Below are 26,019 nucleotides of genomic sequence, written 5' to 3' on the forward strand. Positions count from 1 at the left end.
TAGATGTGAAAAACATTACCACTGAAATCTACCTGACAATTTTATATTCATGCTCAAATGGCAAGGAGCTCAGAAAGTAACCAACTGTGACTAGTAATAATCAGATATATAGAGATTAGAAACGCATGTGCAAACATCTTAATGTCAATTGCATTAAAATGAATTTTTCTGTATGAAACTGTGTATTTTAATAATGAAATGGAGATCTTTTTTAAAGGTTAAAACCTCACTTAATTCTTTGTCTTACAGGGTTTATACTGAGTACAATATTATATAACTGTAATAATTCAACTGTAAACCTAAAATTTTACTGCCAATTTTGAAAGACAGGCATCTTAACTCAGGAAATTGTTGTTGACTATGTCAGTGCTGTTGTAATGAAATGCTTCTTCTAAGTATGTGGTTATTAAATAAATAGTTTTAAAAAATAAATAAATAAAATTTAAGAAAAGAAGTGGAGCCTAACAAAATGTGGTTCTAAGACTAGGGCACTGCCCTTGTTGGGAATTAATATAGTTCTTACAGGACTCTAGTCAGTTCTTTTAATTTTCTTGTTTTTATTTTATGTGGATAAGTGTATTGCCTGCATGCATGTAAGTGTACCTGTGTTGTGCAATGCCTTCAGAGGCCAGGAGAGCAATTCAGATCACTGGAACTGGAGTTACAGATGGTTTTTAGCTGTCATGTAGGTGCTGGGAACTGAACCCAGGTCCTCTGCAGGGGCAGCCAGTGTTCTTAACCATTGAGCCATCTCTCCAACACCCCTCTCCCCAGTTAGTTCTTAAAAGAGCAAGTTGCTAATAAAAGAGTAATCAGCCCCTGAGTCCCTCTCTGGCTTCCTGTCTCACGTGATCACATGCTGGCACCACTGTCAGGCCATCTGCCATAATGCCCTCACCAGAGCCAGACTGTCAGCTAAATAAAACTCTTTTCTTTTCAAATTTCCCAGCCCAAGTGTGTTGTTACAGCAACAATGGACTAACACACAGAATAAAGTCACCTCCCCTATTTCTGAATCCACTCAAAGAGATTTTAAAGCAATACCTTCTTTCCCAGAGTTCTTTCATAAAAGGGGAAGAAAAGGCATTTTGATATCGCTACCAAAATAAGCAAGTGACACCAGAAGCAGGGAAGCAGCTCACTGAAGTGGTCCTGTCCCCACATGAGACCCACATCTGTCCAAGAGCAGAAGATTCTTGAGGTCCAGTGTGTGCGGCATCCTAGGCTCTGCCGCTTTGAGGCACCTGCACCCTCTTGTTGGAGCCCCAGAGACCCACCCAGCACCCCGAGGCCATGCTTACCTGCGCATTAGCTTCTTAACTTCCCGGTCTTCTTCCTCCTGGAGCTTCTGAATGAAGCTTTTAAGGACCGGCATCTCGAATTTTATGTACTGGGCCACCTGTGGAGGAAGAAATCAGACCCACGGTGGTGTTAGCCAAATTCTTTTTGTCGTTGCTTTCCATCAGTGCTCTATTTTTCCATTAACTCGGGACTTCCTTAAAGGCAAGAGCCAAACCTCATTCTTCTCAAGGCTGGCAAGTGGTCTGCAGCGAAGCTTCTTGTGTTTATATGACACCCTCTTTAAACTGCTCAGTTCTCATCTCACCATTGCAATCCACAACCCTGGTAAACTCCAACAGAAAAGCACTTTCCCTTGCTCTAGTGATGCCAAGAACGAGTTCATAATATTTAACAAACTCCTGGGCTGGGAGTATAGCCTAGCACGGGAGAAACTCCAGGTTTTATCCCCCAAAGCTAAAAAACAAAACCCCAAACAAAAAACTCACCTATAATAAACTACTGTTTGGGCATGATATAGGTACATCTCTGTGAGACTGAGGCCAACCTGGTCTACATAGAGAGTTACAGGGCATCTGGGGCTGCAGGGAGACCCTGTCTCAAGAAACAAAACAAGGGGACTAAAGAGATGGCTCAGTGGTTAAGAGCACTGGCTGTTCTTCCAGACGACCCAGGTTTGGTTCCCAGCACCCACATGGCGGCTAACAACCATCCTCTTCAATTCCAAGGGATGTGATGTCCTCTTCTGGTCTTTGTGGGCATTGTATGTACATGGTACACTTACATGCAGGCAAAACACTTATATAAATAAAAATTTAAAAATAAAAAACTGCACTGTTCTCAAGAGAATATGAGGAACTGTCACAGCACAGCATGTCTGAGCTTGGCTAGGTGACTGTGGCCACCAGAACGCCTGCAGACATGACACACTCTAGATCTAAGTAGAGCCTTTAAATACAGTGGTTTGAAATACTTTTTGAAATTATTTATCATATGTATTTGATGTGCGTTCGTGTACATGTTTGTGTTTATATGAACATGCATGTAAATGGGCTCACGTGGTGTAGGTCAGAGGACAGCCTCGTGTGCCCAGCCTCCACATCTTCCACCATGGATGAGACAGGGTCTCTTATTGTTTGCTACTGCATACACAACAGGCTAGGCAGCCCAAGAGCCCCTCAGGGCTCTCCCATCTCCACCTCCCATTTTGCTCTGGGAGCACTGAGATTACAGACACATGCCACTGCTTTATGTGAGTTCAAGGGCTTTGAACTCAGGTCCTCACATTTGTGCAGTGCTTTACCCACTTAGCCGTCTGCTTAGCCCCAGACTCATTTCTCTGGTTCCAGTCAACTGCTGTGAGGAGGAGTACAACGCAGGCAGCCGCAGCCCTTCAGCCTGGGTCTAAGGTACACAACGCTGACCCATCCTACCCCAGATCCTAGCACAGGCCACTGCTGCCAGCCAGAAGGATCATGAGAAAAAAAATGTGAGTGACTGTCAGAAGCTATCAGATTTGGGGGTGCTTGTTACTGTGTAAACTGACACCTAAGAAAAGAAATTCACAGTTGACTTCTCGGTGTGAAGAAAGTGTTTCTAAAAGTTCTCAAAGCTCTCTCAATACTCATGAAAGGTTCAAGAAATTCATTTCTTTTGTGTAAACTATTTTCTGCTGGAGCATTCTCTAACAATTCCCACAAAGCTTACCCTCAATTGGTGTCAAAAGAACCTGATATCAAAGAATGGTAGTCAAAAGGGACATTGTTCTTAGTCAAAAAGTCATGTTACACCTCAACCAGCCCCCAGTCCTGCTGAGGACAGACCAGTAAGCAGAAGGGAACTCACGTCATAGGTGATTTCCTCCACCTGGTCCTTCTCCATCAGGAACACTTTGGAGACCTGCTCACACGGGCCCTGGAGGATGCGGGCGACCAGGGGGTAATCGGAGTTCTTCAGCTTCTGCTTTTCTGAAATCAACACAACCAGGAAACGCTGTGAGCTGAGCCTAAGACCTTTCTCACCATGAATGGTGGACAACTCAGGGGTCCAAATGGACCAGGCACCTTAGAAAATTCAGCCTCACAAGTCAGGAGACTGTTTTGCAATTAACTATTCAACAGCTGTTGTTAAAGCAATGCCCCTCCTTCCCTCACTACCCATGTGTCAAGCCCTTTGGAAGATGCCACTAGGGAGGAATTGGGTGTCTGCCCCTAGAGAAAATTTAGTTCATTTTCTAATAGGCAATTACATTTTGGGGTGTAATGTTACTGCCCCCTATGGCAATCCCCAAGGGACTTGTCCAGCAAGCCCAGTAGCCTTGGAGACAATGTTTGGAAGTTTCTAAAACCCCAACGACAGGTAAATAGGGCAGAGTATTTTTTTTCAACTTGCTATTTTGAGTTAATTGAAAGTTGTGAAGTGCACTGTGTTTAGACTCACCACCGCTGGTGTGGACCACATACAAAGCAAACTCCTCTGCTGAATTCTCAATCTGAATCAGGAGCAAAAGAGACTTGTTGAAAGTATGTACTGAAGGATCCTAGCCTTGAGCCCTTCCTGCTGCCTCAACTCTGCAAAGCTAGATTCTAGGCTTCTGCAAAAGGCCTTTTATTTACAACTCTGAAAAATAATGAAGAGATGCGGCAGGCAGACAACTTTATATAATGCCAGATAATACCACCTGAGCATCCTCTACTTGAAGTGCTTGGGGTAAGAAATGTTTCAGATTTCAGAGGTTTTCAGGTTTTGAATTATCTGCATAAACGTTTGCCAGTTGAGTATTTCCAATCCAAATATCTGAAGTTTCTGATGTTGGTGCATTTCAGATTTCGAGCTTTTGGACTGGGGATGCTCAACTAGTAAGAACGCATCATAATGTAAAGGCTCACACACTTCACATGTGTTAACTCATCTCATCCCATAACATGTGCCTACCATCCTCCTTTTACAGATAAAGCATGAACACAGAGATTAAGACACTTGTCCTACTCAGCCAGCTTGCAGATGATGTGTAGGGACTAAACCCAGAGCCTTGTGTCTTAAGTTGCACCAGCTTCCATGAAAAATAAGAATACTCAAGCCAGTAAGATAGCTAAGTGGGTAAGGGCAGTTTTTATAGAAGTCTGATGACTCGTGTTGGATCCTTTGAACCTAAAGGTGGAAGGAGGGAAAATGACTCCACAAAGCTGTCCTCTGGCCTCCACACATGTGCTGTTGCACATACTCCTGAACATATACATCATGTGTTCATACACACACCCCACCCATACATACACAGATAATAAGTAAAAAACAATTTAAAAAACAAGATTTCCAGGGCTGAGAGTGTTAGTAGTGCAAAAGTTACAGAACATGTGTGAAGTCTTGGGTTAGACTCCTAGCACCATAAAAAAGAAACAGATAAAAATAAAATGTTTTCAGAGATGGCTCAGTGGTTAAGAGCACTTGCTGCTCTTCTGGAGGACCTGAGTTCGGTTCCCAGCACCCACACTGGGTGGTTCACAATCACCTGTACTCTAGCTCCAAGGGGATCCAAAACCATCTTCTGGCCTCTGTGGGCACCTATACACCTGGCATATATAGACATATACACATACACATAAGTTTAAAAGTAAATAAATAAAACTATTTTTAAAATGAATATTAGCCAGACATGATGGCTCATACCTCTAGTCCCAGCTACTTGGGAGGCTGAAGCCAAAGAGTGTCTTGAGTCCAGAAGTTTGAGACCAACCTTGGCAAATAGTGCAGCCTCATCTCAAACAATACTAATACTACTACTAATAATAATAAAACAAACTAACAAATAAATAAATAGACAGTGTCTGTGATGGCTAGTTTTGTCTTCTTAGAAGAATTATTTTATCTGTATGTGTGTTTTGCCTGCATGTATGTAACTGTACCCATGTCATGCAATGCCTGCAAAGGCCAGAAGAGGGCATCAGAGTCCCCTGGACCTGGAGTTATGGACACCTGCCAGCTGCCATGTGGGTGCTGGAGCCAGAACCCAGGTCATCTGCAAGAGCAGCCAGTGCTCGTAACTGCTAAGCCATCTCTATAGCCCCTAGTTTTGCCATCTTGACACAATCTAGAATCACCAGAGAAGGGAGTCTCAACAAGGGACTGTATAGATTAGATTGGCCTATGGGCCTGTGGGTGTGGGAATTATCTTGATTACATTAATTGAGGTGGGAAGATCCACCCACCGTGGAAGACACCAATCCCTGGGTAGGGGATTCAGAATTGTGGGGAAGCAGGTATGCATTAATTCACTGCTCTCTGCTCTTGAGTGTGGATATGACCAGCTGTCTCAAGTTCCTACCACTGTGATTTCCCAGCAATGAAGGAAACCTGAACTGTGAGCTAAAACAAACCTTCTCCCCTAAGTCGCTTCTGTTAGGGCGTTTTATCTCAGCAACAGAAGTGAAACTAGGACATTCTTCAAAAGAGTTATAAGGATATTGAAAAACAGAGTAACAAGACCTTAAAAGCACCAAGCACATCTATTAAGAGCCTGCAACATTGTTCTAGAAGTCGTCTGTGTGCTGAGCCCCAGAGCTGCGTGTCAGGAGCCAGGCTCATAGATGGTGGCCCATGAAGTGCCTGAGGGTGGTGCTTCTCTGACTTTGTGGGCAAAACTGCAGGCCTGGTACGAGGCTTCCTGACCTTTTCTGGGAGTTACTGACTTAGCAGGTCTGGGATAGGCCAGAGAATCTGCTTTTCCAACACGCTTCTGGATGATGTTGGTGCTGTGGGTCTACCTTGAACAAGGTTCCAAAGAGCCCAAACCACCCTCTAGCCAGCATACCCAAAACTGCTTACTCTCCAACTCCCCCACAGATCCCAGGGCTCACAGCCAGCAGAGGGAACTTACCTTAAACTTGTTGAGCAGCAGCCTCAGGACCTGTGGGGTGGTCATGGTGCTGTTGATGCGGACATTGGTGACAGAGCCATAGGCTGGTGTGAATACTGATGTCTGTCAACAGAGGGGTCTGGCTTAGTGTAGGAGTAGGGACAAAGATAGAGCATTAAAACTCTAGTAGGTATAGGGTACAGGGACAACAGTACTCAAAATGTGCTTGAGAGGGGACCCTGGCATTCTGGTCAGTATCAGGCTTCAATGTAGACAAAGTGGCCCTCAAGGTCTGCCTAACTTGGGCTGTGCCCCTGGCTCAGGATGGAGTCTCCGAAGAGCAGGGTTGGGGTGGGTAGTAAAGTAAATAAGTAAAACAAGTGGGTAGTAGAGTAAGTAAGTAAGACCAGCCAAGTAAAATAAAACAAAGATCCTTCTGGTGGGAGTTTAGCATAAGGTGGTCTCTGGCCACCCTCCTATCAGGCACTTGCTTCTGGAGGTAGAATTTGAACCAAGCAGCAGAAACAAGAGAGGGGTCAGATAGCTTGGGTCCCCATGATGGCCGTGTGTCAGCTGAGACTTCCAGCTTTGCTCAAAGACTGACTTCGGCTCAACGGAAAGTCAGACCAATGTAAGAAATAAATCATTATAGTCTACTTTCAGTTTGATGTACATTGGAGAGTCACAGATAAGCAGTAGGCCCCTGTCTTCCCTAACTGGCATCTGGTGTTTGCTTGTCTAGACCCTCTCATTTGATCCTAGGGTTGAGATGTTGTAAGCAGTCTGCTACATGACTGAGCCCATGTATCAGAAAAGGGGGAAATTTCAAGCCCCAGGATATATATTAGAACCAATAGGGTAGGGGTCTGGGAAGGAGGCGATATTAGACACTAGGAAGATTGGACTTCCCTGAAGAACCCAGTCAATGAGGAATTCAGGGGCAGTGAATGCGATTAGGAATATAAAAACCACTGCTCGGTGTCAAATCAGCTTGTCAGACTTTCCTGCCTTTTCTCCAGGCGGACACTCAACTTTGCAAGTTTATAAAATAAACTGCTTGTTTTCACAACTTACAGACAGAATAGAAAATCCTTGGTTTCCCAAGCATCCCACCAGGGACCACATGGCTGTAGTGCTGAAGTGACTGATGCCCTGGAAGTGGTGATGTCCCTGGGGCTGCCCCCTCCCCCAAAACCACTCTACCTTGTGGTTGTAGAAATGTCCATTGATGGAGAAGCGATGACGTCTGATCCGCCGCTGATCACTGGGTGTCCTCACATTGCCACGGCGACGTACCCCAACATCACTGCGAGTGCGCATCAGCTGTGGCGTGTCCTCCTGCACAGGCTTCAGGCCCCTGGAGTCTGAGGAAAGGGGGAAATGAGCTGAGCCAGATCCTGGGCTCAGACCCCAGTTCTACACTGCCTTTTCCTGGCCTCTTTGTGCCTAGTTTTCTGAAGGGGTAACAAGAGCACCGATCTTACAGAATCATAGTGAGGGCTTAAACAACTTAATACACATACAACACTTGGAACAGTGCCTGGCACAGGCCAAGTGTGATCTAAGATCTTGCCAGATAGTGCAAATGAATGGTCGCAGGGCACAGCATGGGAGAACCTGAAAGGTGGTATGCTGGTGAAACCAGCCAGTTACTAGAAGACCTGCGCTGTGTGATTCCACTCATGTGAGGTGCTCAAAGTGGACAAAATCCCAGAGACAGAAAGTTAAATTGGCTGAGGAACTGCGGAATGGGGTTACTGCTCAGTGGCACAGACTTAACTGGGGCTTTTCATCTTGTTATGTTTCGCAGTGTGAGAGGTCAAAGCCTTGCATATGTGAGGCAACTGCTCTACCACTAAGCCCAAGTTCCAGTTTCATAAGATGAAGGAAATTTCAGAGATGACCAGTAGTGATGGCTGTACAATATTAATGAATGTATTTATCCCACCACACTTTGCAATGGCTAAGACTGAAACGTTACAGATATTTCACAATAAAATTGAGAAAATGTTTAATAGAGCACTAAATGTAAGTAGTTGGGTCTCTATGCATATCTAGTATAAACACTGAATCAGGCTTGGTGTGCTAGTGCACGCCCTTAATCCTAGCACTCAGGAGGCAGAGACAGGAGGATCTCTGTAGTTCAGGCCCTTTTACTCTACATAGTGAGTTCCTGGCCAGCCAGGGCTACATAGTAAGGCCAGGCCTCAAAAAAGCAAAATAAGGGGCTGAGAGATAACTCAGCAGTTAAGAGCACTGACTCTTACAGAGGTCCCAGGTTTGGTTCCCAGCACCCACACGGTGGCTAACAACCATCTGTGACTCCAGGGGAGCTGACACCCTCTTTTGGCTTCTGCAGGCATTGCACGCATGGGTATACTTACATGCAGGCAAAACATTCATACACGTAAAATAGAAATAAATAAATCAAATAAACAAAAACATTGAATTAAGCAACTGATGAAGTACAAGATTGATCTGCTTTTAGTGAAATATGTTTAGCTCAAGTTTTATATAGAGATAGCATATAAATGTATAGATTACAGACATTTTACATATGTAAAGATTGGCAAATTACAAATACACATCACCTCATGGCCAGCAATCCTACCAGCGAGAATCCCATGGACACACTGACCCCTGTGTGAAGTGCCAGCTGCAGAGGCCGACATGGTCTATGAAAGCAAAGACTGTGGCTTTACGGTGATCAAAGAGTCATTGTCCACACACGTAATACTGCGGCACTGGGCAGGACAAGGAAGGCTTTACGAACTTGCACAGAACAAGCTCCATGATGAACTGGTACATGGAAACAGCGCTGTGCTAAATGCTAAAGGTGCTAAAGGAGTAAGGGAAGAGGCTGCATGTCACTCCAGAAGTGTAGCGGGCCATCCACCTGGATCCGAGTGCATCTTCTCATGTCATCAGGAAGGATGGAGCAGGCTACTTCAAGGGAGGAGGTAGGAGATTTTAAATTCTTTCCTTTTAACAGTCTTGAATCATGTGCATTTCATACATTTACCAAGAAAGTGACCATTCAAAGCATCTATCACAGCAGCTGTCACCAGCTGACCGAGCTGGAGGTGCCTCCTCTGCTCACGTACCTGTGGGGCCAGGTGTCTCACTGCTGTCAGAAGGGGAATCCATTTCTGAAATCTGAACCTTGGGGATGGTCAGGGGCTTCAGGATGGTGCTAGGGGCAGCAAACAAAAAAGACAGAGTCTGGTTTAGCCCCTTTGAGGACACATCCTTTTCTACAGCAGGAGCATTGCTCACACCAGGCAGGGTACCAGCACGTCAGGCAAGAAAGATGCAGGCAGACCTTGCTGAGCATCCAGGAGGCTAGTCCAGCTCCCGATCTATACGCTGGGAGGGAGTGGGGAGCTCAGGAAAAAGAAAATATTCTTTCCTCACATCTGCAGCAACACAAGCATTCAATTCATCAGATCCAGAAGGGAGAACACCCCAAAACAAAGCCTGTGTGTGGCCTGCACTGGGTTTCAAAGCACGTGTGGGGTCTATGGCTCATTAGAAAAACCCTAATAACAGCTATTTGTTTCTCAGAACAGGACTCCAGTCTGGGTTTATTTCTGTTGGAGGAGTAACTCATAAATTGCTTTTCACATCTACAGGGAGTGGAAGGCACTAGGCTGTCTACCCTGAGGGTCAGAACAGGCACCAATCGCTGCTCTCAGAGTGGCAAGCTGGAGAAAGGGTCACAGCAGACAGTCTGAGCTAAGACCTGGATTTGCTGTGATAACTGGTGAAACCTCCTCAAAGCCAAAGAGAGAGCACTGGAGGCAGCTCAGAACACACCCAAACTCAACAGAGGGTTGGTCAGAAGGAAGAACAGTTGACCCTTGGGACCACAAAGAGAACTGGAGCTTCCTGGAGCCCAGTAGAAACAGGCTCGTGTTCTAGGGATGATGGTTTTAAGGGAGGCCTGAAAATCCAAAAGAATTTCTCTTCAGAGCTTCTGATCTAGCATGGATCTAGTCTGAGCCCCTCAGAGACTGACAGAAACTTGGCCCAGATTGGCCCCTCACACTTCCTGATCCAAAACAGAAACTGGCCTCAGCATCCTCCTAAACACAGTCCTCCAGCCATCACTTAAGTTCACTGGAATCTGGGACATGCTCCTGAAAGCCCTTAAAGTATTTACAGGTTTCAAGGACCAGCCTGATGTCACAAGAAGGACGAGGAGCCAAGAATGCAGACAAAGACCTGTGCCACCCCTGCCTGGGCACCACAGGCAAATTAAGTTTTTCAGATCATCTCCTGTGAGGAATAGAATATAACAATCTATAGGTCAGAGTCAAAAATGGCAGTTTGGCCCACTGGAAGCCAAATACAGCGCAAGTGCTGACAGTAACAGAACCCAAAGAGCCCTGACCAGGCACCAGCCCCCCGCAAAGCCCACTGGGCTGGGCAACAACTTCCCTCCTTGAATTCTCTTGGCAAGAGCCCAGATCAGTCCCAGGGTTTGGCTGTTCTTAGATGTTTCTTAACAGAGGAGAAAGATACACTCAGCCTTGGAATGCAACTATGTTCCAAACAGCCGGAGGGAGGGCTTGGTTCCTCTTTTAACGCATCTCTGTGGTTTTGGAGAAGGCAGCACACTCCACCCAGGCTCTGGCCTGAAGCTGCCAATCTCAGCAAGTTTCAGGGGGAACAAAGCTAATCACTTGACCCTAAAACAAGTCCTGGAGAAAGCGAAAAGGGTGTGCCTTTGCACCCAGCTACTCACTTGACCATGAAGGGGAAGGACAGACAAGTCTCCAAGGACCTTGTGGTGAGGACATGGAGGGCATCTTCCAGCCTGTACCATGACTTAATTCTAGGTGCACAGCAGCCCTTGGCTGACCTCACTTGGCTGGCTCCGGCATTCCGTTTTGTCCTTGGGCTCCACCACGACCAAGAGAGTTCTGGTCAGCAGGTTCAAGCCCTAGATGTCCCTGGAGCAGGGCCATTCTAATTGGGAGGATATGTGTGGGTTGGCACCCTCTCAGAAGCCTGCAAGCTTGGCTCAGTGAAGCACTAAAAAGAACCCTAAAGGAGTTAGAAGGGTGGTTAAGGAGTTAAGAACACAGGCTGTTCTTCCAGAGGACCCAGGTTTGATTCCCACAGTCTATAACTCCAGTTCCAGAGGATCTGACACCCTCTCTGGCCTCCATGAGCTCTGCATGACATGGGTGCACTTACATACATTCAGGCAAAACAGTCATACACATAAAATAAAAATAAATGTTTTTTTTTAAAGATCCCTGGAGACTCCAAAGATCTCCATGAGGGAGGACCCACTGGCACCCAGGCCTCACAGCATCCCCTCACCCTGCAGACTCAGCACCGTCCCTCTTCACTCTGACCTCAGTGACTGTGGGAGACAGCCCAGAGGCCCCTTTCTCACCACCCCAAGACCACAGTAGGGAGCAGTGGAGGTGGTGAGGACTGGGACCAGGGTCCCATTTGCTGGAAGATGATGTTTTACACTCGAGGGGACACCAGGAACCCCAGAAAGACACCTCCAAACTCTTCTCTTTCACTCACCCCTGAGCGCCCAGGTTGCAGCCAGAGTGCCAGGAGGAGGAGGACGGAGGTGGGCGGATGCGCTCGTGGTCATCCTGCATCTGCAGCCGGATGGGCCTGCGCAGCCCCCAGGAGATGTTCAGCAGCCCCTCAACGATGAATTCATCTTCTTCCTGCCATGAGCAGCCAGTAAGCTGAGCCCGGAGCATATCCACAGGATGTGAGCAGTAAACACAGTCCCGGCTCTGAGGCAGGCTCTGTTGTAAAGGTCCCCCACCCCAAGTGCTCTGCAGCTGACCTCAAAGATCAAAACAAAAGTAGCTATGAAGTGGCTGCAGCCCAGGGAGAGCTCCTGCCAGCGTGTGGGAGCCTTCTGTTGGGTCCGTAGCATCACACACAAAAAGCTTCTTTGAAATTGAAGTATATATGTGCAATACATCAGATGTTTTTACTGCCTTTAGCCTAACAGCTTTTAAGAAATCAGAATACAGTGGTCAGGTATGATATAGCTCATGCCGATAGTGCCTGTACTCAGGAGGCTGAGGCAGGAGAATTGCCATGAGTTCTAGGTTAGCTGGGCTATATAGTGAGTTCCAGGTCAGTCTGAGCTACAGAGTGAGAAAAGACAAGGAAGGGAGGAGGGAAGAAGGAGGGGGGGGACGGGGAAGGGAGGAGGGAAGAAGGAAGGGCTGGGGGGGAAGGGAGGGACAAACAGAGGGAAGGAAAAAGGGAGGGAAGGATGATCATAACACATCTTTTAAAAAGTTGAGACCGGGGGCTGGAGAGACAGCTCAGCAGTGAAGAGCAGGTTTGATTCCCAGCACCCACATGGCGGCTATGAACCGTCCTTAACTCCAGTTCCAGGGGAATCCGACACCCTCTTCTGATCTCCATGGCATTGCACAACACGGGTGCATGCACATACATGCAGGCAATACACTCATACACATAATATAAAAGTAATAAAAAAAAAAGTTGAGACTGGGGGCTGGAGAGATCAGTGGTTAAGAGCACTGACCGCTCTTGCAGAGGACCTGGGTTCGATTCCCAGCACCCACATAGTGGTTAACAACCATCTGTAGTTCTAGTTCCAGAGGATCTGATGCCTTCTTCTGACCTTGGAGGGCACTGCATGACATGGGAGCACTTACACACATGCAGACAATACACTCATACACATAAAATAAAAATAACAAATAAAATATTTTTTAAAATGTTGAGACTGGAAGCGGACATGATAACATACTCCTTTAATCCTAGGCACATGAATCTCTGTGAGATCAAAGTTTGCCTGGTCTATATATCGAGTTCTAGGCTACCTAGAGCTACAGGGAGACCATGTCTCAAAAAAAAAAAAAAAGCAAAAATATTTGTTTGGGGCTGGAAAGATGGCTCAGTGGTTAAGAGCACAGGCTGCCCGTGCAGAGAACTGGCTTTAGAAGCAAGAACTAAATCCTTAAACTGGCTGTTTTCCCCTCCTGTCACCAAAAGTAGTATGTCTTCGCCTTAACATAGCAATCCGGCATGACTGGTGCAGGAGAGCCAAAGCGACATTTCCTCAGGTTACTACAGAACACTAGCTCCTCCACTTAGGGCTGTTGCCTTAAAAGGGTATCAAGTGGTCGTGAGCAGCCTTGCTAATATGTTTTTTTAGCAGAACTTTCCAGTGCTAATAATAAGCTAACACCCCACTATAACTCTGCAAGAGATGAATGAATCCTCCAGGAATTCCAAAGTTATACTCAAAGGTTGTTGACTAACAAGAAGTTGAATGTGAAAACCTTTCTGAGGGCAGAACCTCCTGTCTCTTCAGACTGTGAGACTCTCAAGTCATGTGGCCTCTGAGAGTTTACGAAATCAAGCTCATGTATTAAATGCTTGGTCCTCATCTGGTGGAACTGTTTGGGGAGGTGGCAGAAACTTTTGGAGGTGGGGGCCTGGCTGGAGGAAGCAGGTCACCTAGGGGAGAGCCTTTGAAGGTTCTATCTGTTCTCCAGTGCTGTCCTGTGTTGCTGTAAAACTTCCTGTTTCCCTTGAGGTGAAGAAGTTCCTCGCCACAACTGCCACCACCACGACTGCCTGAGCACACAGGGCCAAGCAGCCATGGACCAAACCCTCTGAAACTGTGAGCCAAAATAAATCTTTTCTCCTTTTAAGTTGTCAGGTATTGAGTTCACAGCTACACAGAGTAACTAATCCGAGGACAGACCAGGACAGCTGTGCAAGGACAAGGCTCTTGCTCATGGCCCAGACAGCAATCAATGCCCCATAAAGATAAGGTTTCTTTTCTCCCTTCTGAACCCAAGCCCCAGTAACGGTCATAGGAGTCAGTGCTGAGCCATGACCACAGCTTCAGGACATCTGCTCAGTGAACAACTGAGCTGGGCTAAAGTATTGTCCTTGGGAGGACGGGGAGATAAGACAAGATGGGAAAGGAACAGGAACAACTTTAGGGCCTTGGGGATCTTGAGGAGAAAAGCTTTATGTAAGCAGGGGTGTTTCTGTGGCTTCTGACTGGCCAGACAACCTTCCCTTGCCTCCCTGCAGGATGGAATTTATCCCACAACAGGACTCTGCATAAGTGAAGTTCTTTAAGGGACACAGGAAAGGCCTTTGTATCCTATATCCTAGCCGCCAATAGCTTACCCATCACCTGCTCTGTTTCTATGGATTAAATCTCCATGGTCTGATAAGCTGAAAATTGCTTGAGAGGGTATTACACATGCCTTCTAATCAAGGACACTTGAGTATGAATTACTCTAAGACACGTCTGTATAGCTCAGCATCTGATAACAGGCTTTAGAGAAACAGATATGGGATGAGTAAGCTTAGCTTTGTGATAGGGACTGGGCAATCCTCCCACAGGGAAGCCTCTAGAATAGAAAAACTCACCCTTTCTAGAACAAAACTGGGCCTAGAACATGCTTCCAAAGAATCCCAAGGACACCCACTGCCATCCCAAGTGATAGGTTATAAGCTGTGGCAGGAGAAACAAGGTTGTCTGGGGAGCTCAGGGTCCCTGAGGCCCATGACACATGGAGAGACTGGGCCCCACCAGGGCAGGAGCTTCCAAACCTACCATGGGGACACCTTACCTCTCGGTGTCGGAGCTGCAGGTTCTGTCCTTCATAATACAAGTTGTAGGTCTTGAGATGTAGAAGAAGCTCGTTCCTTGGGGGGAAATTACATTCTCAGCCGACGCCAGCACAGTGCAGTCATTCTTTGCTTTGCTCACCCCCCAACATGGCCTCAGTGGTCCTTTGAGTGCATGTCTACATGGGTGCACATGTGTATACACACACACAAACACACACACAGAATTCTGCAGCAACCACCCTATCAAATCTTCCTCCAGGACCAAGGTCAAAACAAATGTTAAGGAGCAGCCCCGAGATGGAGGTCAGCCTGGTCTACAGAGCAAGTTCCAGGCCAGCTGGGGTTACAAGACCCTGTCTCAAAAAGAGAAAAAGAAGAAACAGCAACACTGGAGTGTCATCGCAGCCACAGGGTAGCTGGCAGACAGAGGAGGTTAGCATCTCTACCAGCCTGACCAGGTCGTAGATAAAACGGAAGCAGCTGTAAGTCACAGATTCAGAGGCAAACACCCTTCCAAGTCCCAACGGGCTCTCCTGCTTCTCTTTGGAGTTTCCTTCCTCATGCATGCTGTGAGCAAGGACAGGTTGACTGCTATTGGTTTTCACAATCTCACATGCTGCTAGCCTTTTCTGAAAGTTAACTGGGCTTCATTGACAAAACTCTACGATATGCTGAAGAACTAATGAACGCCCAGCAACAGAATAGACGAATAAAATAAGTTATTGGCACACAGTAGAATATTATACAGAGATGAATATATGAACGTACTACATAAAATAAATGAGTCCTGCGTGTGTTGTGTTAAGTGGGAGAAGTGAGACACCTTGAGGAGCAGTGAGTGGAAATGGGCAGGAGGAGGCCTCAGGGCTGGTAAACTACTCTTGACACATACATGTGCCTCCTGTGTATGGAACAGTGCTGTTTCTGCACTCCAAGAGGAATGCAAAGCCACAGAGCCTGGAGAAGCTGCCTGTCTTATGTGTTTGCCTCTTCCCAGGCAGGAGGTAACAGCTCAGCCCTTCTCAACTCAGCCAGCCAATGGAGAGATTTTGGATCAAAATTCTAAGAAACTCCAGACAAGTTAGACATAGATAAAGGAGTTATTCTACCCAAGCTAGACTGAATTAGTGAAGAACTCAATTCCATATAACCTCAACTAAAAGATCATTGTCTGCTGTCCAAAATTCCTGCTCACTAGGAGTCCCTGGGAAAACCCTTCAGGGAAAAGGTAAAAACGTTCTGGATCTCACCCAACAGGCATGCAACCAGGTGTATCTAAAACAATTTAGTCTTAGGCTGGAGAAATGGCTAAGCACTGGTTACTCTTGCAGAGGACCCAGGTTTGAGTCCTAGTGCCCACAAGACGGCTACAACTATCTATAACTCCAGTCCCAGGGAATCCAACGCCCTCTTTTGACCTTTGTGGACATTGCATGACACAGGTGCACTTACATACATGCAGGCAATACGCTCATGCACATAAAAAAATAAAATAAAATATTTTTTAAAAATTAGTCTCAAACAAGCTAAACTTTTAAAGATGGAGAGCATTCAAGACTTAAAATCCTGGTGCTGGACATAAAGACATACATTTAGACTTGAGGAGGGACAGGCTGGAGGCATATCTTGGCAGAGTGCTTCCCTCACACATGTAAGATCCTGGGTTTGATGGGTGAGGGGGTGTATAAATTTCTACCAAACCTCTGTTGTTCTAACACAGTCTGCATCTCAGAAGCATCAATACACAGAAAGCAACAAGCCACTCTTTTTCTTTTTTCTTCCTCATAGTAGGAAATGAACAGGGCCTGAGCAATGCTAGATAAGTGCTATATTTCTGAGCTCCATCCCCAGCCTTTCTTTACTTTTATTTTGAGATGCAATCTTACTAAGTTACCCAGCCTTGCCTCAAACTTGCAATCCTCCTGCCTCAGCCTCCCAAGTAGCTGGGACTAAAGGTGAGTTCACCTCACCCAGCTGAACTTCCCTCTTTTATTCAGAGGGCACCTGTGCCTATTTCAGTCAGAACCACAGCAGCCCTTGGCACACCATCCCAGCCAGGTCTTCCCCAAGTACCATCACAGCAGGGACAATGAACAGTGTTTTCATTCACTTATGACTGCTATAACAAAATACTAGAGACCGGGGAGCTTAAAAACCACAGAAATTCACTTCTCAGTTGAATGTGATGCAGCAGATTCAGCATCTGGTGACAGCTCCTCACAGACAATGCCTTCTCCCTGCCTCCTCACATGGTAAAAGGACAAACAACACTCTTGGGTTTCTCTTCTAATCCCACTGGTGAGAGTTCCTCCCTGTCCAAGCCTTATGTCTTAATCTATCACCTTGGGGATCAGGCTTCAGTAGGAACTGGGGAGCACAAACACTCCAGCAGACAAGCAGACATCAGACAACTCGAGTCTTCCAGAAACCTTGTAGGACAGCACCAGTTTTGAACTCCCAAAAGATGCCCGGTGTCTTGTTCTGTTGACTTGCTCCCGTGCCAAGCTCAGTGGGGCGTGTTTTCCTCTCTGGCTACGGCTGTTTATCTTGCTGTTGCTCTCGCTAGTCCTAGGTCAGCTGCTTGTCTCATTCTCACATGAGATCCCCAGTTTGCTGGTGCATAGAGGAAACCCCCATCTCCCTAGAGTCCCAGCGGGGGACTGAACAGTGAGCATACACCATACAGCAAAACATCTTACTTGGAAATGTATTTATCCTGTCCACATGGGACTAGGGAAGTTTGGTTATTGTAGTCCATTCTTCCTTTCTCTTTTCATCAGAAGGAGAGGCCTGTAATTGAAAGAAGATGGAGTTTAAAGTCAGGTTGTAACCTTAGTAAAACCTGGGCAGCAAGCAGCAAGAGAAAATCAGATCTGCAGCCAGGGCTGCCCAGAGAGACCAGGGCTAATGAGACGCCACACCACCTCTGCTGGCCTCAGCCTCGAAGAAAAAATACCCCCAGGAAAGAACACTACCTCAAGTGCTCCAAGAATAAATGTCCCAGTCCAAGAGACTACCGACAGCCACACTGATCCCAAGGATGACCAACAAGCTCCTCCTTAAAAGGACCTCCTCAGCTCATAGCACAGTCTCATGCGGCAGGGATGGCCCAAAGTCTATGGGGGATGGGAAACCACCTGAGATGTCCAAATAAAGTCTTGCCCAATATACCACAGCACAGATCCATGAGTACTACCAGAGCACTCATTCATTATTGGGAAAGGCAATTCATTATTAGGAAAATAACAATGTACCAAGAAAATATGAATAATGAAACTACAGGTCTGATTCTGTTTAAAATACATGCAACAGTAAAATATACATACATTCCTGGGCACACTGGTACAAGCCTTTAATCACCCGGGAGGCAGGTGGATCTCTGTGAGTTCCAAACCAGCCAGGGCTACATAGTGAGACCCTCTCTCAAACAACAAAGAAACAAACTACATGTGTATATATTTATACATTAATGTATGTGAAAGCATTCTGAATTGCATGCCTGGGCCCTACTGACATAGCAGCTGACTGTTTTCCACTGTGGGGTCTGTCCTCTGCATTGGAAGATGTTTACCAGCTTCTCAGGCCTCTGGCCACTAAAAGTTAGTAGCTCTGCATAATCATGACAATCAAAAATGTGTCCAACACTGGGTTTAGTGACACATGCCTGCACCCAGTACTCAGGAGGCTGAAGCAGGAGGATATGAGTTTGAGACCAGCCTGGCCTACATGGTAAGTCCCATGCAAGCTTAGACTATATGGTGAGATTGTGTCTCCAAAAGGAAAGTCTCCAGACATTACTTAGGGTCCCTTTGGGTCAAAATTGGTTCTGGTTGACAGCCACTGGCACTTACATAGATGCACATAAATGAGTGAAAGGCTAGTGTTGCCTAGGCAATGACATTATCAGCAATTTTTTTCAAATATTTTATTAAGAGAATTCTCAAAGGTAAAAATGAAAAAATATGACAGCAAACAGGTCATGGTCCATGACTACTCCATCCTTAGTATCTTACTATTTACACTATCACTACCTGCCCATCTTTACACTTTGGCCATCTTTCCTGTTACCAACCCCTGTTATTTTTGAGGTATTTAAAAGTAAATTACAGGCACCAGTCTCTCTCTCCCTTAAACGCTTCAGCATCACACCATTAAACGGAGTTCACCGTGTCTTTATGGAAACAGAAGGAGCCTGCCCTGATGATACCTTGATCTTGACCCTATGAGAACTATACCAGACCTCTGACCTGCAGCACTGTAGGACAATAAATCTCTGTTGTTTTAAGCCCCTGAGTTTGGGTAATTGTATCTGGTAACCAAAACCATGGGACATTAATACAAAGGCTCCTAAGCTATGAGGGAAAGTAGGGGACACTCAGCCCATCTGTGTGCCCAATAGTGGGACCCCCCCCAAGGACACAGTGGGGTTCTCTAGATTCTAAGTAGTCCTGTTTTTCCAAAAAGCAAACATAATCTGACTATAAAAACCTTGCAGAAGACCCGGGTTTGAATCCCAGCACCCACATGGCAGCTAACAACTGTCCAAAACTCCAGTTCTAGGGGATCCTACAGCCTCTTCTGTCCTCCGCGGGCATTGTATAACATGGGTATACTTACCTACATGCAGGCAATACACCCATACACATAAAATAAAACTAATTAAAAATACAATATTAAAAGAAAATTCTGTCACATCAGTAATGTTAGATAAAAGCCAGGCAGGGAACAGCCACAGGCTCCGCGGGCATTGCACAACACGGGTGCACTTACCTACATGCAGGCAATACATGCATACTCATAAAATAAAAAAAATATTTTTTAAAAACAGAATAAATATGTACTGTACAGAAAAGGGGGCAGACAGGCTTGAAAGCCCTTCTTTTGTAAGTGGCACTTACTCGTACCTAGTATACCTGAAAGGTCCTCTTCCTACACACTTGCATAAATATTCACTGTGCATCTAGTTGTGCAGTAGCACTTTCCAGGCAATTCCATAGCAAAGCCAGTAGTTTTTCTGTCCCTGTCCTTGGCTGTAGGTATAGTAGGAGAGGACAGGATGAGGAGACAGCTCTACCAAGGGAGGGCAGGGCCATGGTACCACACAGGAAAAGCACTTCATCTGAATTTAGTTTGGGTCCTGAGGGCTAACTGGATGCAGTGACCCCGTATCTAAGATGTCAGTGGTGAGATGGTGCTAGGGGTGGGTGTGGCCAGGCAGGAATGCACCTCAACTTCTACAGGATAAAATGTAAACTTCTGAGGTCAGAGGGCACATAAAGTCACCAGGGAGAAAACAGAGAGGGTTAGGGGGGGTGGAAGGAGAAAAGCACCTGGAGGAAGAGGAGGGGAAGTAAGAGACAAGGTATTCTGAAAGCCTGTAGAACAGGGTGCCTAAGGAGGAGGTGGTCAGTACAGCCACAGCTGGTGGCAAAGCCAGGGAAGGGATACCTGGAGCCTGACTGAAACCACATAAAGGTCATGAAGGGCTTTGACCAGGGCCGTTCTACCACCTGGCTCCAGAAATAATTTGATGAATGGTGAAGGATGAGCCTAGAGCTAGCATCCCTCTCACCCCTAACACTAGGGAAATGCTGTTCAATTCTTCCTTTGCTTAATTCGCTTCTTCCTTCCATTGCATATTCTTCTGAAAACTCTTATCCCTTCTGTCTAGCACCATTCATCCAGTCAGTCACCCTCCCATCGACCCATCATCTTCTCATTCATTCCATCTTTCCATCTTCACATCTAACATTCTGTCCATCAATACTATCATCTTCCCATCCATTCATCCATCCATCATCCTCTCATCCATCCATCTTCCTGCCCATCCATCATCCTCTCATCCATCCTTCCTTCCATCCATCCATAATCCTCTCATCTATACATCCTCCAACCCATCTATTATCCACTCAACCATCATCCTCTCATCCATCTATCCTCCTACCCATCCGTCATCCTCTCCTCTCATCCATCCATCCTTCTACCCATCCATCAGCCTCTCACCCATCTGTCCCCCTACCCATCCATAATCCTCTCATCTATACATCCTCCAACCCATCCATTATCCACTCAACCATCATCCTCTCATCCATCCATCCTCCTACCCATCCATCATCCTCTCATCCATCCATCCACCCATCCATCATCCTCTCATCCATCCATCCACCCATTCATCATCCTCTCATCCATCCATCCACCCATCCATCCATCCTCTCATCCATCCATCCACCCATCCATCATCCTCTCATCCATCCATCCTCCTACCCATCCATCATCCTTTCATCCATCCATCCTCCCATCCATCATCCTCTCATCCATCCATCCACCTGCCCATCCATCCTCTCATCCATCCATCCACCCATCCATCATCCTCTCATCCATCCATCCTCCCACCCATTCATCTTCTCATCTATACATCCTCCCACCCATCCATCATCCTCTCATCTATCCATCCATCTTCCAAGTCTCAAATCGTTTGCATTCATAATCTCCATTCCCTATTTTTCTTAGGTTCTTCAGTTGATCTTCTAACTCACGGAGTGAACCTTCCGCACTCTCTTTGTTCACCGCCTCCATCATACTCCATAATTTGGTAATTTTTTTCTGCATCTGAAAGCAATCTGCCTTTTCTTAAGACAGTTCCCTTTTCATGCTACATCCTCTTAAATCCACTGAGAATACCAATTAGAGAATGTTAAGTCTTCTCTTCAGCTATTAAAATCTATTTGGTACTATAGGAAAAAATAGGCAGATCAATAAAACAATGCAGCACCCAGAAATAGATCCAAATATATGTGGGAGCACAGAGTGTGCGTAGCATTGCTAAATAACAGAGAAAAGAGATTAGCCAGAGGCATCTTGAGAGAGCTGGTGGGCTTCTGAAAAATGCAAGATAGGGAAGTAAAGTCTAACTCCCTCCAGCAAAAGATCATATATACATCAAAATTTTAAATATTAGATCCTTTTTTGGTTTATAAGCCCAATGATTGAATAGTTGTGTTACTGCATGCCATATGCCTTCCATAAACCTTGTTATGACATCAGCACATTACCTGTCTGACATGAAAGAAAAAAATTAAATATTAAAAAATAAAATGCTGGAAGAAATTAGGGGGTGTGTGTCTGTCTCTCTGTGTATGTCTGTGTGTCTGTATGTGTCTATGTGTGTCTGTATATCTATGTTTGTGTGTCTGTGTGAATTATGTGAGGATAACTCTTCCTATTCAACACTCAAGATTCAGAAGACAGAATTTAAAAATTGGTAAAACTATAAAAAATTCAACTTCTGGGGGCTAGAGAGATGGCCCGGCAATTAAGAGCACTCACTGCTCTTGCAGAGGACCCGGGTTTGATTCCCAGCACCCACATGGTGCCTATGAACCATCCTTAACTCCAGTTCCAGGGGAATCTGAAGCCCTCTTCTGACCTCCTGACCTCCGCATCATTGCACGACAGGGGTACACTCACATACATGCAGGCAATACACTCATACACATAAAATTTAAAAAAATTCAACTTCTGTTTAGAAAAAAACTATACCCTATAGAAAGTCAAAAGGCAAAGAACAAATGGGGGGAAACATTTATAACACATATGACAAAGGACTAATGTCACTAATATATAAAGGGCTTTAATATACCAATAAAATTCAAGTTATTAATAAAGTTGTGAAGTATCCCACCTCTCTCATGACCACTGTTTTACTTAGCAGATTGATAGAAATCAAGGAGTCTTATAGGTCCATCATAGGAATTCCTCCAACCCTACAGTCTCTACCTAGCTATAGGATAGTCTTATCAAGGTCACAGCAAGCACTCTGCCCATGGACCCAGGCTACCCTATCATGCTTTCTCTGGCCTAGATTCTCTTCACCTTTTTTTCTTATTTTTACATTTCATGAAGAGGAGTGTTGGGAAAATACTTACATAGCTACTATGTTGTTGAACTGAAACTGTAGTAAGTGGTCCTAGGACCCACTCTCTCCTCTAGAACATCTGCACCTCTTTCCATGAACTTTCTAACCGTCTCCACAAATCCCTACTACTCCCAGCCAGCTGAAAAAACTAGGCTAAATTCACAGGCATGGCAGGGAAATTCCAGAGGTGGCAATAACAAAAAGACAAAGTTTAGAGTTAAATTCCTCACACAGGAGGATCAGAGGAAGAAGGTTTAGGGGCTGGAATGTGGATTCAATTGGAAACTTCCTTCAAGGGTGACGGACATCTTCAGCCTGAGAGAGAATGACGTGCTCAGCTGCTGGCTGCAACCTTTCTGTCCCTGTTATTATTGAGAATTAGTAAGGTCCTATATTCTAAGTGCCTTACAAGAATTATTCATAAGCATCATGCCCCACAATGCCTTGAGACCAGACTGATAGTCGCCATGTCAGCCAGCATCTGAGGCACTCCTAGCTTATCACACAGAGAAAGAGAAGAGAGAGAGAGAGAGAGAGAGAGAGAGAGAGAGAGAGAGGATGGATCAGGGCAGGAGGAGAATGGGGAGAGGGAAGTAAGAGAAGTATGGGGGAAGGAACAAGAAAGGACAGATTTACCCAGATAATTACTATTATGGAGCTGCTCTTTGAAAATCTATTTATCTCTACTGACCTCTTACTGTGAACCAAGATGTCACACATGCAGGCCTTCTAAACCAGTGTGTTAGAAACTAAGGTGTATATCAAATACCCCCTACAAACAAAGCATGTCTGCTAAACATGCTTTGGAGCTGTAACTATTGTTGGACACAATCCACCTAGGCCCCAGTCACATCAGACTCACAAAGGGGCCACCAACCAGTCAATTTTCCTATGGCACTGGCTTCACACTTTAGCAAATGTTCCAGATTCTCCGTAGTTCAATGCCATCCAGCTTGCCAGGGGGAGCTATTTTATTCCACATGGAGGCCAATCATGACTTCCTATCTGCTTCAAAGAGAGATCATAGTCACAAACCTGTCTTCCCTAAGACCCAAGACAATATCCTTCCAAAGGAAAGTTTCCTTAGCTATTGAACATGATATCTTAACCACAGAGAGCCTTCTGGGCCTGCTTTTCATGCTCTGCAGGTGTCATTCAAGACTAGGAAATCCACAGGCTCATTTTTCTGTGAGAGAGTAAATGCCCAGGTCTCAAGAAGACTCAGGAAGTATGAAAGGCCACCACAGCGCCCTCCAAAGACAGCAGAACCCCGCTCTTCTCGGCCCTTTGTTTCCTCCAAATGCTAGTGCCTTCATTCCCTGAAGTCAAGGCGCCTGGAAGCTGGTTCATCTGAACACGGGTTCTGAGGTTCTGTCCCCTGGACAGAGACTAAGTGTCTGCAAGGGAAGCACCCCTTTGGTAGCAGCTTTTGTTTTTGTTTCCCAAACCTCTTCCTGGATGTACAGTCGGAGCTAGAGCTTGCCTCACCCCACCTTAGCAACTACGGAAGGATGGAGGCAAGGCAACACTCAGTGGACAAAACCCAGACAGCCCCAGACTCAGAAAATAGATTTGGGGAAGTGGCAGATAGGCTAGAGAGAGAACTCTCCACAGAGAGCAACTGGGGTGGCAAGCCCCACTGAGTCACCAACTGTAAAGGCCTCAGTTAACCAAGGATGGGCACTGGGAAGGGAGGTACTACTGGTCTTGAGACAAGTGACCCTCTCAGAATTGGGTCAGGGAAGGGGAGGAGAGAAGGATTGCTTCCAAACTCCTGATGTTGGGGCTGGAGAGATGGCTCAGAGGTTAAGAGCACTGGCGGCTCTTTACAGAGGACTCAGTTCCCCGCAACTACTTGGTAGCTGACATCAATCAATAATTCCAGTTCTAGGGGATCTGACACCCTCTTTTGGCCTCCTCGGGCATTGAATACATGGGTATATGTACATACATGCAGGCAAAACACTCATACACATAAAATAATAAATAAATAAAATAAAATAAAATAAAACTCCTGGTGTCCAGGCCAGAGTGCTGTCAAATGATGGCACTGACCTTGGGAGCCTCCCCACGTCGTGCCACTGTTGATTCAGGGCAAGAGCCACTGTAAAACCTGGCAGAGAGGTGAAGACCCAAGAGAACACCAAATGTATTTTAAAGTAGCCTATGTTTCAGGGAAGGACTAGAATTATCTAAAAGCAAACTAAGCTGGTATGCAGCACCCTCCCTGTTACTTTTGTTTTCAAAGAGAAAGGAGACAGCAGAGTGTCCTCAAGGTTCAAGATGTGCAGGAATACAGCCAGTGCAAGGGCCCCTTCTGGCAAACCAGGACATCCACCCACTGTCACAGAAGCCAGGAAGTCAGCCCCAGGCCCCAGCCTGATGCAAAGGAAATGCTTGCCAGAAGCCTCTGCTTCCCTTTTGGGGCCTGGTCCCCACCTCTTCTCAGTACCCTCCTCAAGGCAATCTGAATCTCCTGGGTTGGAAAAGAAAGTTATCTCAAGACTAACTAGTCAAGTCTTTGGAGAGAATCAGCTTTGTGAAGGAGCTATGACAGACAGGAGACAGTACCACCACCACCCCCCAATCAGGGCAGGAAGAAGGGCTGATGGCAAACAGGAAACCCCAGCCCCATTGCACCATACAAGGAAGAGGACTTGAGCTGTGGGCTGAGGCCCTGCCAAGATCTACAGATGACAAAGAAGATTTCATGTAGTGGTTCACAACTTACGCCTCCCCTGAGCATCGGCAAAATTTAGGTCTCCAATACTTTGCCTTCAACTACATGCCCTAGTCAATGGAGAGTCGACTTCCTGGGTAGGCTGTATCCTCTCAGGGACCTGCTCATGATCCTTCCCCAGGTCATCTTCATCCATTTCCCATCCTGTGTTTGGGCCCCAGGTACATACCCATAGTCCACCTAACACTCAGCCATCAAGGGATGACCCCTTCATCCCGTTCCCACCCTGTGTCAGAGTTCCCTAGCAGTGTGCGCCACCACAGGGAGCGAGCAGTGAAAGCACTCCACACAAAACTTTGCTTTTATTTTTAAGCCTTTCGGAATGAGGTTTTTTTTTTGGTCTTTTTTGAGACAAGGTCTTCTGTAGCCCCAGCTGGTCTGGAACTCAAAATATAGATTAGGCTGGCCTTGAACTCACAGAGATCTGCCTGCATCTGCCTTCCAAGTGCTGGGACTAAAGACGTGTGCCACCACATCTGGCTAGAATGAGCTCTGTTAGGAAAAAGAGCCTGGAGAACATGGGAGCCATGATTGGGGTTGGAGAGGATTGGCAGGGACAGGACATCACATCAGAACGGCATGATGGGGTGT

The 26,019-nt window shown here is 46.0% G+C and overlaps 1 protein-coding gene and 1 non-coding gene across 4 annotated transcripts in view; one reads left to right on the top strand and one right to left on the bottom strand.

Annotated features, from left to right (window-relative positions):
- Positions 1 to 26,019, bottom strand: part of Rassf2 (Ras association domain family member 2) — a 45,560-nt gene that overhangs the window by 8,674 nt on the left and 10,867 nt on the right. For all 3 annotated transcript variants that reach the window (XM_029564853.1, XM_008835895.3, XM_008835896.3), the window contains exons 2-10: positions 17,473 to 17,563; positions 14,773 to 14,848; positions 11,699 to 11,850; positions 9,256 to 9,344; positions 7,355 to 7,515; positions 6,173 to 6,274; positions 3,739 to 3,790; positions 3,145 to 3,266; positions 1,302 to 1,399 (exon numbers count right to left, since the gene is read on the bottom strand). In XM_029564853.1, the coding sequence (XP_029420713.1) occupies positions 1,302 to 1,399; positions 3,145 to 3,266; positions 3,739 to 3,790; positions 6,173 to 6,274; positions 7,355 to 7,515; positions 9,256 to 9,344; positions 11,699 to 11,850; positions 14,773 to 14,848; positions 17,473 to 17,531 (911 nt within the window). In that variant the 5' untranslated portion in view covers positions 17,532 to 17,563. The remainder of the gene's footprint in view (positions 1 to 1,301; positions 1,400 to 3,144; positions 3,267 to 3,738; positions 3,791 to 6,172; positions 6,275 to 7,354; positions 7,516 to 9,255; positions 9,345 to 11,698; positions 11,851 to 14,772; positions 14,849 to 17,472; positions 17,564 to 26,019) is intronic.
- On the top strand, positions 21,732 to 21,835 carry LOC115070848. Its single transcript, XR_003849967.1, has one exon. It is a non-coding gene; the product is annotated as a small nucleolar RNA U13 (small nucleolar RNA).

Source organism: Nannospalax galili, unplaced genomic scaffold (assembly GCF_000622305.1).
Source record: "Nannospalax galili isolate Female #2095 unplaced genomic scaffold, S.galili_v1.0 scaffold118, whole genome shotgun sequence".
Taxonomy (NCBI): Eukaryota; Metazoa; Chordata; class Mammalia; order Rodentia; family Spalacidae; genus Nannospalax; species Nannospalax galili.